Below are 14,906 nucleotides of genomic sequence, written 5' to 3'. Positions count from 1 at the left end.
TGCGGAGGGGATGGCACCCCCGCTTCGGTAGCCCGACGACCTGCGCGCGAAGTCGAGCACTTTACGGTAGAACAGTTTAACGAGGACCAATACCGCACACCCTCGGTCCCTACGCAGACTGATCCAAGTGGTCACCCACCCGCACACACACATATATATATATATATATATTGCGTACTTGGCAACTTCGACGATGCATAATTAGTTTGTTTATGTTCTACCTGTCTTGATGATAAGTTAGAAATGTATAGTGGAAGATTTGAAATTTATGTGAAAGAATATAGAATGTGTCCCTTAAAAGAATAGATATTTATTGGGCTTAGTTTCCTCAAAATAGAGTAGAAAGAACAGTCGCTAGTGTAAGCGAATGCCACGTTTCAGACAACCAATCAGCAACCTACTTGCAAGTATCCCATTAGCAACAAAATTTGTCAGCATATTATAGAATAGAAAAATTGTAAAGCTAAATTTTTACTGTTGTCAGATCATTCTAACTGAAATATTTTGAACGACATATGCAAATTTTGTTCTCAGATACAGCACAATGTTGCTGTTATGTAAAACTATAAAAAGAGATAGCAATTATTGATAACGTCATTAGTTTAAAGTGTATATAAAAACATATTATCATAAGTGTATATTAATAATTTTAAGTGGCAACGTAAAAAGATTGTTGTTCTAAAGATTTTTAATAAAATGGTTGTTTTGATAGAACGCAGATATTTATTTTAAAGTTGTTGTTGTTGTTCATTTCCGTCGCACTAGAGCTGCACAATGGGCTATTGGCAACGTAAAGTTATTTTTATAGCTTTGAAAAATCAAGTAGATTTATTAGAAGTACGGAGCAGTTGCAGCATATGTTGGTTATTTTAAAAACGTTGCTTTATAACTATTATAATGCCACCTGAAGACAAAGTTTAAAACTAATTTTGAAATTGGTCGGAACTGTGGCATAACTACCACTACGATTATTAAACATTAATTGACTAGTATATAAGACATGCTAATTTGATTCAATTTTGAGGTACCTTTTGATATATGAAGGTTGGCATTGTCTAATGGTCTCTCCCTACATAGGTGACTTCCGGACGTGAAAGGATCACGTCCACATTGAATAGTTGACTTGTTAATTGTGACTGTGTCATCGTCCTCATCACGCTGTTGCTTCTCAGTCTTCTGCTAATAGAAACACAGGAGAGACCACACACAACCATGAACTTAATTATAGCTCTCATGGCCAAAGCTCAAAACCCGGTGACCTTAATCTTTCACAAATACAGCAACTAGTGGTATCCGTTCATAAAATGCTGGTGGAGGAGTATTGGGGCGTAACTACCACTACGATTATTAAACATCAATTGACTAGTATATAAGACATGCTAACTTGATTCAATCTTGAGGTACCTTTTGATATATAAAGGTTGGCATTGTCTAATGTTTTCTCCCCACAGAACAAATTACTTCCCTAAAATTCGATCAAAAGTTAAGGAGATTTTTCTAACTTAATTTTGAGCCTCGTACTTAAAAATTCCTAAATTTAAAAATTTTAAGAGCATTTTTGAGATTTATTTTCACATAATTCTTTGGGTTTCGTTAGACCTACTCAAATCTAATAATTTCAAATAAAAGAAAAATGCATAGCTCAAATTATTTATTCTTTAGCATAACTGATATTAATAAGACTTATTTATAAGAGCTCTATATTTTAATTCCTGAATCTCAATATATATAAATATATATATATATCAATTTTGTATGCTCATAAGCTTGTACCAATGTTTAAAGAATGAATGATTTTGTATTATATTATAACTACTCTTGCCCTCCAAGCTATTTCNCCCGTTCGCTGTTGTCCCGTGTTAGTTTATATATATATATATATATATATATATACATTGATATCCCCTTTTAGCAATAAGAAAGTTCATGGCACAATGAAGATTTTACCAGGCTACAATTAGGCGAAATTCTAATATGCAATATCAGACTCCTAGATATGTAATCCCTAAATATTCTTATCATACTTCTTCTTAGCCTAAGTATAAAAATAGATGACTTCGAAAATATCAGATCAGATAAAATTACAGACAGGATCTGCAGCAAGGCAACCTGCAAGCCAACAAAATTTTCAGCTACTATATCAGTATCCAAGAAACCCCTAACAAAACTTTAGAGAAAATGTTTCTAAAAATACAGTACCTAAACAAATGCATCAAGATGATTTTAAGCAAGTTTGAGGAATCAGGAAGGTGACCTAATTTCCTCACACTCACAGAAAAGCTCACCAAACACTGTTTTTTTTTTTCAGAATTACATAAGTTGGAGATTATATTCTGAAATTTTTTTTGAAGTTCATGAATTTCTTGATAGCTTTAACAATGATAAACTTCTCGAGATAATTTATATTAATATTGATTTCGCACAAAAGTTTCCTTTAACTTCCTATCATAAACATCAATTTTTGTACAAAAACTTTTAAAATTTTGCTTGATTCAGGATCAAATGTTTTTCTAATGTATTCAATAGTTAAACTAATAAAATCCAATTATTGTCAAGTAATGTCATTCAAACAGTAAATCCTGATTTTGCAGTTATGTTTTGCTTAGAAATATAGTTTAAAATTGGTAAACAGCATTTTAAAACACCTTTTTATTCATATAACTTCTATCATAATATGTTTGATTCTTTTTTTTTGGCTATGACTTTATAACCAAGCATAGTAAAAAAATTTCCCCCAAGAGAATATTGCTGAATTCCAAAAATTTAGAATTAATTTATATGAAGACAAGGCAGATTACTGTAATAATATTTGTGAATCTAATACATTTCTTAATAACAAGCTTATTTTGGTATCTCAATAATTCACTGGAATTTCCTTAAAAACTGATAAATTGAATAACCAACATCAAAAGTTTATTTTTGATAAAGAGAACATATAATCTTCATTCTCGATTGTCAATTATGAAGCCTATTTTCACAAAATTACTAAAAAGCCACTTAAAAACCTTCATCTGCGGAGCTCTTCAGTTATTGTTTGACTGGTGTTATTGTTAAAAGAAAAAAAAAGATAATTGATGGAACAACAAATTTACAAAATGTGTACAGTTTTATTGCATTGAAATCAGCAACTCTTGTACAGGCATTGATAAGAAGTTATCCTTAAAAAAATTATACAAATAAATACATTTTTACTAACAAATTTATAATAATTTGTTAAAAAGATATTCACAAATAATTTAAAATTATTATCAATAAATATCATTAATAAGATAATTTAGAATTTAATTTTCCCAACAACAAAACTATATTAATGGAAAATTTTAATGTTTTTAGAAACCAACATAATAGCTAGAACATAGATTTTATGATACAATTCACCAGTTTAGTTAACAAAAAAATAATTTTTTAAATTTTTTTTTTTATCTAAGTTATACGCCTATAATTTTTTAAATACAAAAGAAAACGTTAATAAAACAAATGAATATATATATTTTTCAATTTTCCAGATTTAAAAATAAAAGAATTTGTAGGTGAAGTGCAGAATTTTTGCTCAAATGAATTGAACAATTTTTAATGAAGTATTTAATGTATATAAAAAAGATTTTAAACATATAATAAAACATTACTTAAAATTAAAATATAAAGAAACTAATAGTTCAATGTGAAAAATAAACAATTATTAAACATTGGTAGCTCATAAATAACATTCTGATTAACTCGGCGTTTCCAATTTAAAAACATTTGTCGACATGACTGCATTCTTTTTTTCATTTTATTGGAAAAGTATTTTTTTCTATTACAGAAAAGGTAACTTTTACTCAACAAATTATAAGGAGTCAATTGTCAATAAGGAAAAAAAATCCTTTCATTTAAATATAATACATTGTAAACTTCAATTATCGTAAAATTTGAGAAAGAAAAAAAAAACACACTTTCTGATGGTAGTACAGATTGAGAATAGAATAATCAGTATCATTACTACAGTTTTTTTTTTTAATTCACAGAGCAATAATTGCATACTACATACAATATTCATGAAATTTCAATTTTTCACAGCTTTTAGCAAGTTCTGAAATATTTTTAAAAAAATAAGAATATTATAACAAGTATTCTAACAAATAAAAATAATTCATAAATTGGATTCATACTGACAAACATTAGAGCTCTTTATTTCTATTGCATTCGCAACACAAGATTAAAACAAGTAAAATTATACATTTTGCAATTCATTTATGATTAATAACACACATCAAATTGTTGATAATTATAAAATTTGACAGAGAAAAATAAGCATGTTTATAAGAACAAAGATAGAATGAAAATTATGGACAGCATCAAGATAATGCAGTATTCTCTCCTTCATTCTGTTTTGGATGAAAGGGAACTTCAGAGCAGAGCTGTCGATTTCACCAAAAAATATGAAAGGGGGAAAATAAACAATGCTTCACAAGAAAAGTATAACACAGTTTTGTTTTGTCAGTTTATGGGTTAAGTTCAATTTTACATTTTCTTTCATATAAGAATTCAAATAATTTTTTTAAAAAAAATCACAGGTTTATGAAGAACCTTTCTAACACAAAAAATAGAACAGATTCAAAATTTTAATTAAAAAATAATATTAAAGCTGCCAACATGAACAGGGGAAAAAACAGATTAAAAATTATGTAAATTTCATATCAACTTTTGGGTTAATATCAGAAATATTTTAAAAACAAGGAGTTTACATGGGCAATAAAATTTAAAGCAATGTTATACAAATGGCTATAAATTTAAATTGATTGCAATATTTTTGGATTCATGATTGACAGTAAATAAGTTAATATAAAATGTTATTTTTTAATCATAATTTCAACTGTTAATTAGATATTTCACTCATTTTAGAGGGTACTGAGTAAAATATCTATTGTAATAGGATTTTCCTTTTTTAAATTTTATAATCTTAAGAGAATTTTTTCAAAAGGAAAATNATATTAATTTTAGATAACTGGCAAAATCTAGCAGCCTAGAGGAAAATCTGGTTGAGTTGGCAGCTCTGAATAAACATTCATTAAATTTATTTATAATTAATAAATTGAGAACTTGCATCCCCAAAAAGAGGCATTCATAGGGCAAAATTATACCGGGCAAAATAGGTTCCCATCTAATGGAATGTTAGTTTCCTCAAGATACCACATCATATAATTTAAATGCACAAAATTAACAAAAAAATATAAATAAAAGAATATTATGGCAAAAATAAAACTTATTTTTGATTTTGATTCAGATCTGCCTCAACATATATTGATTTCAGTTTGAGATTTTTTTTCTCTTTTGCATACACTTATGACAGTAAGTACAGTTCTTTGTTTCACTGGTCCATAGTTGTGAGACTTTTCACAAAATGTGGAAATGTATAATCACTCTACAAAATGAAAGTTCAGATAAATGCTATACATCTGGAAATGTATGAAATATAAAAGTCATGACACATGAAATAGTTCAATTAAAAATTATGGCAAATGATCAAGTGCTGGGAATGCACTCTACATTTTGTACACTTGCAAGAAAAGGAGATCCTTGCAGATTATTCTGGAAATGTATTAAACATTGATAACTCTTCGAAGGATGATGCTCCACTCTGGTCGAGCATTTGTAACATGTCAGATAGCTCTTGTTGCTGTGGTCCACTTCCAGGAGCACCGTGAGCCTGAGGGTGGCTTCCGGAAGATGTCGATGAAGAGGGTCCTTCGGGTGTGCCTTGGCTTTGCCAATGTCCCCAGATTCCTGTTAATACAAATATTAAGAGAACATTAAAAGAAAGACTATATTCAGAAATTGCATTAACCATTAATATAGATAATGAGAAAAGCACAAGCAGTAGTTCCTAATTTTTTCAAACTAAAGAATCCTAAATGATTGCCCTTTTTTCAGTGGAACCCAGACAGAGTAAATAATGTTCATTAGCGATTGTAAAGATATTAACCGAAAAAACACTAATTATTTCGCAAACATTTAATGTGAGGAATGAAATAAAATTTTTCATAGCTTTAACAACATTAGTTTCAAAATTAGGTGTTACAGACAGTTAAACCAGCATCTAATCCAGTTCTGAATTTGTATTGGTGCTAAATTATGGTTTTCATTGAAATTAGAACAAAAAAGGACAGATAATCTGTCCTTTTCTGATAAACATTGATATCTCTAATAAACATTGATCATCTCTGATTATCAGCAAAAAAATTTCTTTATTGTTAAATTTCATTGCTTTCTTGGAACTAAAAGATTTGATAGGGAACACTAGTACATTTTTTTATAAATGCTTATTTTTTTCAGTAAAATGTAATCCATAAATATTCTTTTTTTTTAAAAAATACTATACATTTTACTGACATTTCGGTTGAATAATTAGAAATGAATTTGAATATTTAAAAAACAAACTGGAAATTGGAACAAATAAAAAATTAGATTTAAAATGTCCATAATCATCAAGACATCGGAACTAGAAGGATACAAAATCGATCAATTTCAAATCCTTGCAAAACTGCAAAATCTATCTGAAATCTTTTGACTTCCCTTTATTTATTTTTGAACATATTCGCAAATATCTCTAACTATAAGAAACAAAATTCCATTAAATTATAAAGATTGAACAAAATTTCAAGAGTGGTAATTTTATCTTAAAAATGTATATTTACAATATTAAATTAAGTATGACATAGAATCGTTTTAACTTCTTTTGTTTTGTAGAAAGAATATTTATATTGGTTTAACATATAAACATCTTAACTGTTATCTAAGTTTGCAGTAAAACCTTCTCCTTAACACAAAAAACAGTTTTTCTGTAATGCATGCTATTCAGTGTACAAACTGTGCTAGGCAAAATATTTTTACAGACATGGCTAAGTAGAGTAACAACAATTAAGGGTTAAGTAAAACTGGTACATAATACAAACTTCAAAAAAATAAAATGGTATACTTTGTGCTATGGAATGAAGCACAAATGAAAGTACATAAAAGGACATGCTATAAATTTGGTTTAAGAAACAAGAACCTTCCTTAGTGTCTGAACACCAAATCATGATAGAGAAATATAGAGACAAATACATGCAAAGTAGTTTAACCTATAAGGATAGAGGAACAAGTTTGAACAAAATTAAAAAAAAGGTGATAAGAAAAAGGTGTAAGGGGCTTCAGCAGAACCCCAGACTGCAACAGATAAAATTAGAATAGACTTCTAAATATTCGGATATAGAAGGATACTAAAAATATCATTAACTAAATTATAAAAAATTTTCATAACATGGAATGACTCCCAAAAATCAAGTTCTGTAGATGAAGAGCAGTGATGAATGATTTTAGCAGAAAAAACGTCAAATCTGTGGTTAGAATTCCAACTATGAAGAACTATGGAAAATCTCTTTTTTTCCCTGTCTGAAAACCCTGTTTTTTTACACATCTTTCATGTTTTTTAAGTTTAAGGGTAAGTTTAATTAGTCCAATATAAACAAGACAACATTGACATAAAATTTGATAAATATCCCAACAAGTAATATCAGCAGTAAGGTCTTTAAGGTAGGGGAAATTTAGTTTATTCACAGTGATTGGCAAAGCAGACATTTAATATGTTCTTCATATTATGAATTCTATGATCCTTGAATAGAATTCATGTTTAAACAGAAAGTTTACATAAGTGTTTACCTTTCTTTAGAAGTTCTTATTACTCAAAGTTGTGAGAAATTTCTCACAATTTCTCGGAGAACAATTGCAGTTACACTCCCCCTCATAACTTTCCCCCCTTCTCTCCAATCAAAAGATAGCTGCTTTGCGCACACTCGTTTACGATGCCTCTAAAATTTGCTGAAATAACTATCCCCTCGTAGAAGAGCTTCTTTACCTTAAAGCTATTGGTGTAGGCTCCAGTTTTCCTTCTAATATTATTACTTCCATAGATAGACAATTATTCTTATAATCTATCTAAATCTCTATTTAAAACTTAAACAATTTGATTGTTTTACCTTATTATCCAAAAATCAGTTCCTAAATTTCTAAGTTATTAAATAAATTTGAGTTCTAAGTTGTTTTTGCTTTGTAAATAAATAAACTGTAGTCTCAATATCATTTTATCTGCTACTATTCAAATAAATAAAAACTGTTACACTGCTGTACAGAATGCTTAAGAAGAGGTGCATAGATAAAATAGATATTTCAGAATTGTTTAAACTAGGTTGGGAGTTTTATTAATATTTTCAGCAGAAAAATTCTCAGCATTTAGTTTAAAATATGAAATATTCATGTTAAGAAAGTTTTAAATAAATTTGAATAAAAACATTAATAATACATTTAATAATCTACAGTGCATTACATTGAATTACATTTATTAATAAATTTAAAATGTAAAAATGTTTAATAAATTTTCAAAAATATTACCTCTTGGACCTGGTGTAGATCCCAACTGTGTATACGTTGGACCAGATGGACTTCGTGCTGGAGAATTCATTTGATTATAATTCTGACCAAATGCTTCTGAATTTGCCTGTTTTAATGTAGAATAAGCAAATTAATTTTACATTACAAATTATATTCGTAATAATATTAAACATTTTAAAGCACTGAACATTGGTAATAATAATTTTTACCAACATTCAGTGCACCTTGTCAACCTTTGTAAGCAATAAAACTGCTTCAATCTATTATAGCTTATGAACATAAAACATTACAAATGCAACTTATAGAAGTAAGGTGACTACTTTACATCTAATAAAACTGTTTGCAACACCTACTAAAAGCTAAATGACAGAACAGTATTAAAGATTCTTTAAGGATATAAGAAACAAGAAAAATTAAAATGAATTTTTAAATAACACTTCAACTTATTACAAGAGCCTTTGTTTAAAGACATAAAATGTGCATGTTTATAAGTATAAATTACATAAACCTGGTCTTTAAAACACAAAAAGGTGCAAAAAATAGCACTGTAGAGTAAAAAGTAGTATTATAACAGTAAAACTTAAATAACATTAGAAACTAACACGAATACATTAAAAAAATAATAAATTTCTGAACATTTTTTTTGATATTTTAATTTTGTACCATACCTAAGAACACAAATGCTTAATCTTAACATGTAAGATGTGGCCTTTTCAGAGTTCATACAGAGATCAGAAGAAATCCAAGAGTCCAAAATTTTAAGGAATTATCTTTTACACAAAAATTTTTAATTTTTGATAACTAGACAGTTTTTTTTTTCAATTAAAAAGCTGTTATTATAAGGAACTCACAAAAATGTATAGTTTGCATATTTTTTTCTAGCCTTTTTGAAATAAATTTCGACTTTGTCAAACTTCATCAAGAAAAATAAAGTTATCACTTTTACAAATAAATACATTTTCCAGTTTCAAATATTTTAATAAATCTAGTTGAAGTTAAAGATTAACATAAAAACCCACCAATCTTATATTCAAAAAACAATAAATTATTAACTAAGTTTGCTTGTAACATGTAAAATTAAAATTATTTATGTTATTTTTTTCTTCTAACTCTTGCAATTAAATTTTTTTTCTTTTAAAGTTTTTCTTAAAGTATTAGATTTTGACAGCTAAGTCATATCATTTAGTTTCCCTATTTGGACAGCAAATTCATCAGCATACTTAGTAAGTTCATCTATGCAACACAATAATCTAAGAAGTTTCTAAGGACTAATTTAAAGATCTAAGTAGTTCCAAGTACTCCTTGGAGACTTTATTTCCAAGGAGTTTCTAAGGAATATAAGGAGTCAGTACGCACCTTGCATTTTTCCTATAGTGTCATTTTAACCCCTTCAGAACCACAAACACATACATATGATTTTACGGTACTCCCTTCATAACTCATGGTATCACATATAAAATGAGTCTCTCTGATTCTAATGGCTTAAGACCATATGGACGTGATCTCAATTTGATACTCTCACATTAGTATGCATACAAACTGTTTAGCATGCATAAACTTTGAGTCTGCGGGCTTGGGGAAGCACTATTTTCAACTTGTAGCAGCTCTGAAGGGCTTAAATTTAAATTAATAATAAGGGTTAAATGGTTTTTTTCCCGTTTAATGAATTAAAATTCATTAAAATAAACACATAGAGCAATTTACTTGTGCGAGATGCCTCTGAACCCATACAGCTTGTGGGGATGAGGAGGATGAAGTTGTAGCAGGTTTCGATATGCGAGTCAAGACTCCACCGCCGCTGGGAACTGCAGATGGAGGTGTTTGTGCAAGTGAACTTCCCAAACTTCCAGCACCACTTCCAACACTTGTGGTCGGATAACTCAGACCAGAATGTTGCTGCCCACTATTTTCATAATTTGAATAAACAGATTGACCTGAACCTGGACGTCTTTCCTGAATACCTTGAGTTCCTAAAAATTATGGACACCAAGTGAAATAAACTCTCTTCATTTTGTCATTTAATAATTGGTTTAAATATTAGCTACAAAAATATAGAAGAATATAAGATCATCTTAATATACACTATCTAAAGATTATTTTAGATTTGTGCAATATAACATTTTGACAAAATTTCCAGTATTATATCGGTAATGTGCTGACGTTTTCTGAGCATAATTCTGTTCTAGAAAGTATAAATAAATTATTATAATAAGCAACAATAAAGGATTTTACATGGTACTAATCGCCTGTACAAATATAAAATAAGACTGAATCACTGAAATATATTAAAGTTAAATTAAAACCTTAATCTTGGCAATCAAATTCAAATTCCTACCTAATACCAAATTTTTCTTAAACGTAACATATTTAAAATATAGTGATTTTTTTAATCTTATAGTGATTTTTTTAAGTTATTGGAAAAAAACTAAATTATTTTAAACATTAGGGTAGTAGACATAAGATTATGTAAGACATAGAAAATAAGATTTTCAATCACAAGATTAGAAAATAAAAAAAACAAGCCTATTTTTCATCTACAACATTTTAAGGCCTGTTTACATGGTCCAATTTCTTGGACAGAAATTTATTGATGTTGATGGAAACTTGCTTTGCTTAGAGCTTGGATCATGTAAACAATCATCCAAGAACTTGGTCCAACTTCTTGGACGTTAGTAGAGCATGTTCTACTTTCCATCCAAGTTTTTTCTCCCTTAACCAATCAGCGTCTTAGGTTTTGTGACGTCAACAAGCAGGCAGTAAATTATGTAATTTTCTTGTATGTTTTCATATATTTTAGTCCAAATAAATTGATCTGTTGTTGTTTATTTGTGTTATTATGATTTTATTTGAATTTATTTAGTAATTTTAAACTTATGTAAGTCTTATTTTATAATGTTGAATATGAACAATGCGCATGCGCAAGTTTTTCTTTCGGCGAATCAGTGACATTTAAGATCTTGGATAGTGTCGAAGAATCATCCAATTTTTTGGACAGAGAAATCCCTCCAATTTCTCGGATTCAAGAACTTGGAATGTGTAAAAAGGCCTTTATATAAGGCAAATTTTAGAAAAGTTGTATAAATACACAAAGAGCAAGAAACATATTTTCATTAATTATGTTTAAATAACTCTACTATAAACATGGAAGTACATGTTTACCTGGATGGTGAGCTCGAGGTACTACAGAAGGATAGACTTCTGACCTAGGTAAACTGTAATCAAGCCCTTCTGGCTTTGTTTGAGAAGATAGTAAATTTCCAGGACCCATGTGACTGTATTGATTCATAGCATTTTCCCCTGAGGAACTAACAGGACCCGGATCAGTACCTGAGACAGATACTTCTTGTTGGTGGTGAAGTGTTCTAAAATTAAATGAAATATTATTTACACACAATTCATGACCTGTTATTTAAATAATAAAACAATTAAAAACAAAAAAGATATTTGGCCTTCTCATACTTTTGTACCCCAGAAAAAAATGATGAATTTGTATCTTTACTAGTGGTAATAGCAATGAAATAATTACACTAAAAATCTAAAATTTATAGAACTCAGGAAATTAAAGCAATAGGTTAAACTAAAAATACTCAAAGAATAAAATCCAAAGATCAGGTTGTGAGAAAATATATAACCCAGTTTTCCTCAAGTTTAAAGATAAAAATGAGAATATATTGATAAATTTTTCGAGATTTAATGTAGATAAAATTACAATCTTCTTTTTTAATTCAAACAACAATCAAAATACAATTGATTGAAATATGTATAGTTAAAGAAAGAAATGTAACATGTTTCTAAACATGTACGAAATTTATTTTGAAACAGGTTAAGTCAATGCATATGTCAAATCAATAAATGAATATTACATTTTGAAATTCAATATTTTAGTTTAAAAAATAATTTAACAAAGGTAAATAAAGATTATTGTCCATAACATTTTGAAATAGGAAAGTACCTGCAAATAATTTAGTCTGCGATATTTTCAAAAAAGAAAAGAGTGAAGAAAAGCAGCATGTACCAATCCTCAATATGAAATAGCAAATTTTTATTTATCAATTTGACAATGAAACATAAAGGAACTTCATTACAGATTGTCTTAAATATTAATTTCTTACATAATATGTAAGTGATGCAAAATGCACACAACAAGCATCAGCATATTATTTGTTATCAAGATAATTTTTATTGATCTTATTTAATTTTTGTATAGAAACATTCCTTTTACTACATAAATTAAGTATTTTACTAGGTAAATTATGTATATATAATAGGGAAATATTCAAACTAAGATTATGTGTATTACTGACAACTACTTAGGATACTGTTTAAGTTTTCTGAATGAGTAACATCAAAATCCAAGGAAGGTTTTGTCTGCATATTAAAGCAATGCTTAAATAAGAATATTAGTAAATGCTTCAACAAGACAGTTAGTATGATTATGATAATTATTAGTATGATTACAATGATTATTCTATTAGCGAATATTGTAAAAGTTTTTTCTCGAGTTGTCAGGCAATTTTAAGCAGAGGGCATTAAACTCCTAGTAATTTAAAATTTCAGCAATTGAACTAATATTATAAAAGTTTTAAATTAAGAAAAATTCTCATTCGTAAAAAATATTCCACTAAGAATGAAATAACTGTCACTCCTTTCTACCTAGCTAACAAGCTAGTAATGGTTTGACATGTTTTTCCTTTTTAAGTAGCTTCATTAAATATTATGCATCTAAAGAAGAAAAAACATTTTTTGTTGGGACAAATTAAATTTGTACCAATGTAAAATAAAGCAGAAATATTAAGCTAAGACTAACTTCAGACATTTAACTAGAGAAAAATAATAGTACATGGAATAATTTTTACTGCTCAAGTATCAAAGAGTTGGGAACATTTACAAACAGGACATTTGACGCATAATTTTAAGACACTCTAATGGTCATGACAATAACTTTAGCCAATTTAGATTTTAAAAAGAACATTGAAATGTTACTATAAAAATAAAAAGTTACAACAAATTAAAAAATTAATTTTGCAATAAAGAAAATTGAGAACATATCAATTCAGTAAATATAAAGATTTTATCTGTAGAACACCTCGTCATAAGGGTTTTATGGCCAAACTAATATGGTGTACAAGCTAGAAGACCAAAACTACAACATATGGATTGCCTTGAACAAAATCTTAAAATTAAGTATTAGAAATCAAGAGCATCAGACAGGAAAGTGGAAATCAGTTCTTAAGAAGACTATGATCTACACCAGATTGTTGTGCCATTGAAGAAGAAAAAGAAATAAAAATCCAGAGCATATTCCTTTCCTTGTTATGTTGCCAAGAATTAGACATAAAAACTTGCAACAAAACCATTTGAAAAAAAAACTCAACATTCTGTTTTTTTCTTTTTATATCTTTTAATTTGTGACAAAACATTGTTACTGTAAATATTGTAAAAATTATACTTATAGAAGATTCGTAGAAAACAAATTCAAAAATGAGCCATTCTTATAAAATTTGTCACAAATATCTTATGCTTTAGCATAAAATATAAAAAACACACGTGAATAAAATTATTTATCTATTCCCTTTTAAATAAAACAATAAGGACTTTCAGAAATGTATAAGAAACATTTGGTTTTTTGCAAGAAGCAACAATTAAGCCAAAACCCCACACTTGTTAGAAAAAGGAAATTCCAGATTATACCTTCAAAACAGAAATAAAAGATGAAAGCATGGCTTGTTTAAAGTAACAGAGTTAATAAGTAAAATCAAACTCGCATGGCGAGCAGAGTTAAGAGAACAAAGTGGGTCACAAACGAGATCCTCCTCCTTTAAAGAAACTTCTAATGATATAAATAACTCATTCTTAATGGAAAAAGATTTTAAGTTTAAAAAACTAAAATAACATTTAGTAGAGGGAAAATTTAGCTAAGACAAGCCAAGGGAATATTTTTTTCATTTTATAACCGTTGAATTTTGCGTTTAGGATCACCTATGTTCAACTCTATAGCCTTGTAATTTTGAACCTAATCCAGAAGACAAGGGAACTCCAGGATCAGATAGTGAGAGAAATTTTGCCTTCATAGAGGACTTTGATGGAATTAACCCGCATTTGAGTTACACAGAAAGGAAAATTGTAAAAACCTCCCACTATTAACCTGGTGGCAAAGGGGTCTATAACCCATGATCTATCTACCATTGAGGATATTTTACATCAGCACTGTGGTGGAAGGAAAATTCGTGTCTACCAACCATCGCCTAGGATTTGAAACTAGTTCACCTCTTTGGGAGACTCACGTTCTATTCCCTCAACCACTATGGCTCAAATCAAGAGAACTGTGGTTATCATATGTTTATGACCCAACAAAGCGATTTCCTTTATCTATACATTTTTCAAAATGAAAAGTGATTGATTAAAATCTAATAAAATTTTATAATTGTCAAAAATAAGTGGGATAGTTTTTCTTACCACCCTTGAATTGCACTAATTCAAGAAAAATATAAAATCTACCC

General features: G+C 28.5%; 1 protein-coding gene across 17 annotated transcripts in view; it reads right to left on the bottom strand.

Annotated features, from left to right (window-relative positions):
• Positions 1-3,087: 3,087 nt before the first annotated feature.
• The window catches only part of LOC107452304 (Aryl hydrocarbon receptor nuclear translocator homolog tgo), a 112,492-nt gene continuing 100,673 nt past the window's right edge, over positions 3,088-14,906 (bottom strand). For all 17 annotated transcript variants that reach the window (XM_071178558.1, XM_071178555.1, XM_043043119.2 and 14 more), the window contains 4 exons: positions 11,566-11,768; positions 10,111-10,376; positions 8,407-8,512; positions 3,088-5,763 (listed from right to left, as the gene is read on the bottom strand). In XM_071178558.1, coding sequence (XP_071034659.1) covers positions 5,564-5,763; positions 8,407-8,512; positions 10,111-10,376; positions 11,566-11,768 — 775 coding nt within the window. In that variant the 3' untranslated portion in view covers positions 3,088-5,563. The remainder of the gene's footprint in view (positions 5,764-8,406; positions 8,513-10,110; positions 10,377-11,565; positions 11,769-14,906) is intronic.

The sequence above is a fragment of the Parasteatoda tepidariorum genome, chromosome 3 (assembly GCF_043381705.1).
Source record: "Parasteatoda tepidariorum isolate YZ-2023 chromosome 3, CAS_Ptep_4.0, whole genome shotgun sequence".
Lineage (NCBI taxonomy): Eukaryota > Metazoa > Arthropoda > Arachnida > Araneae > Theridiidae > Parasteatoda > Parasteatoda tepidariorum.
Note: the sequence above shows the minus strand (reverse complement) of the source record. Positions and strands in the feature narration are given on the sequence as shown.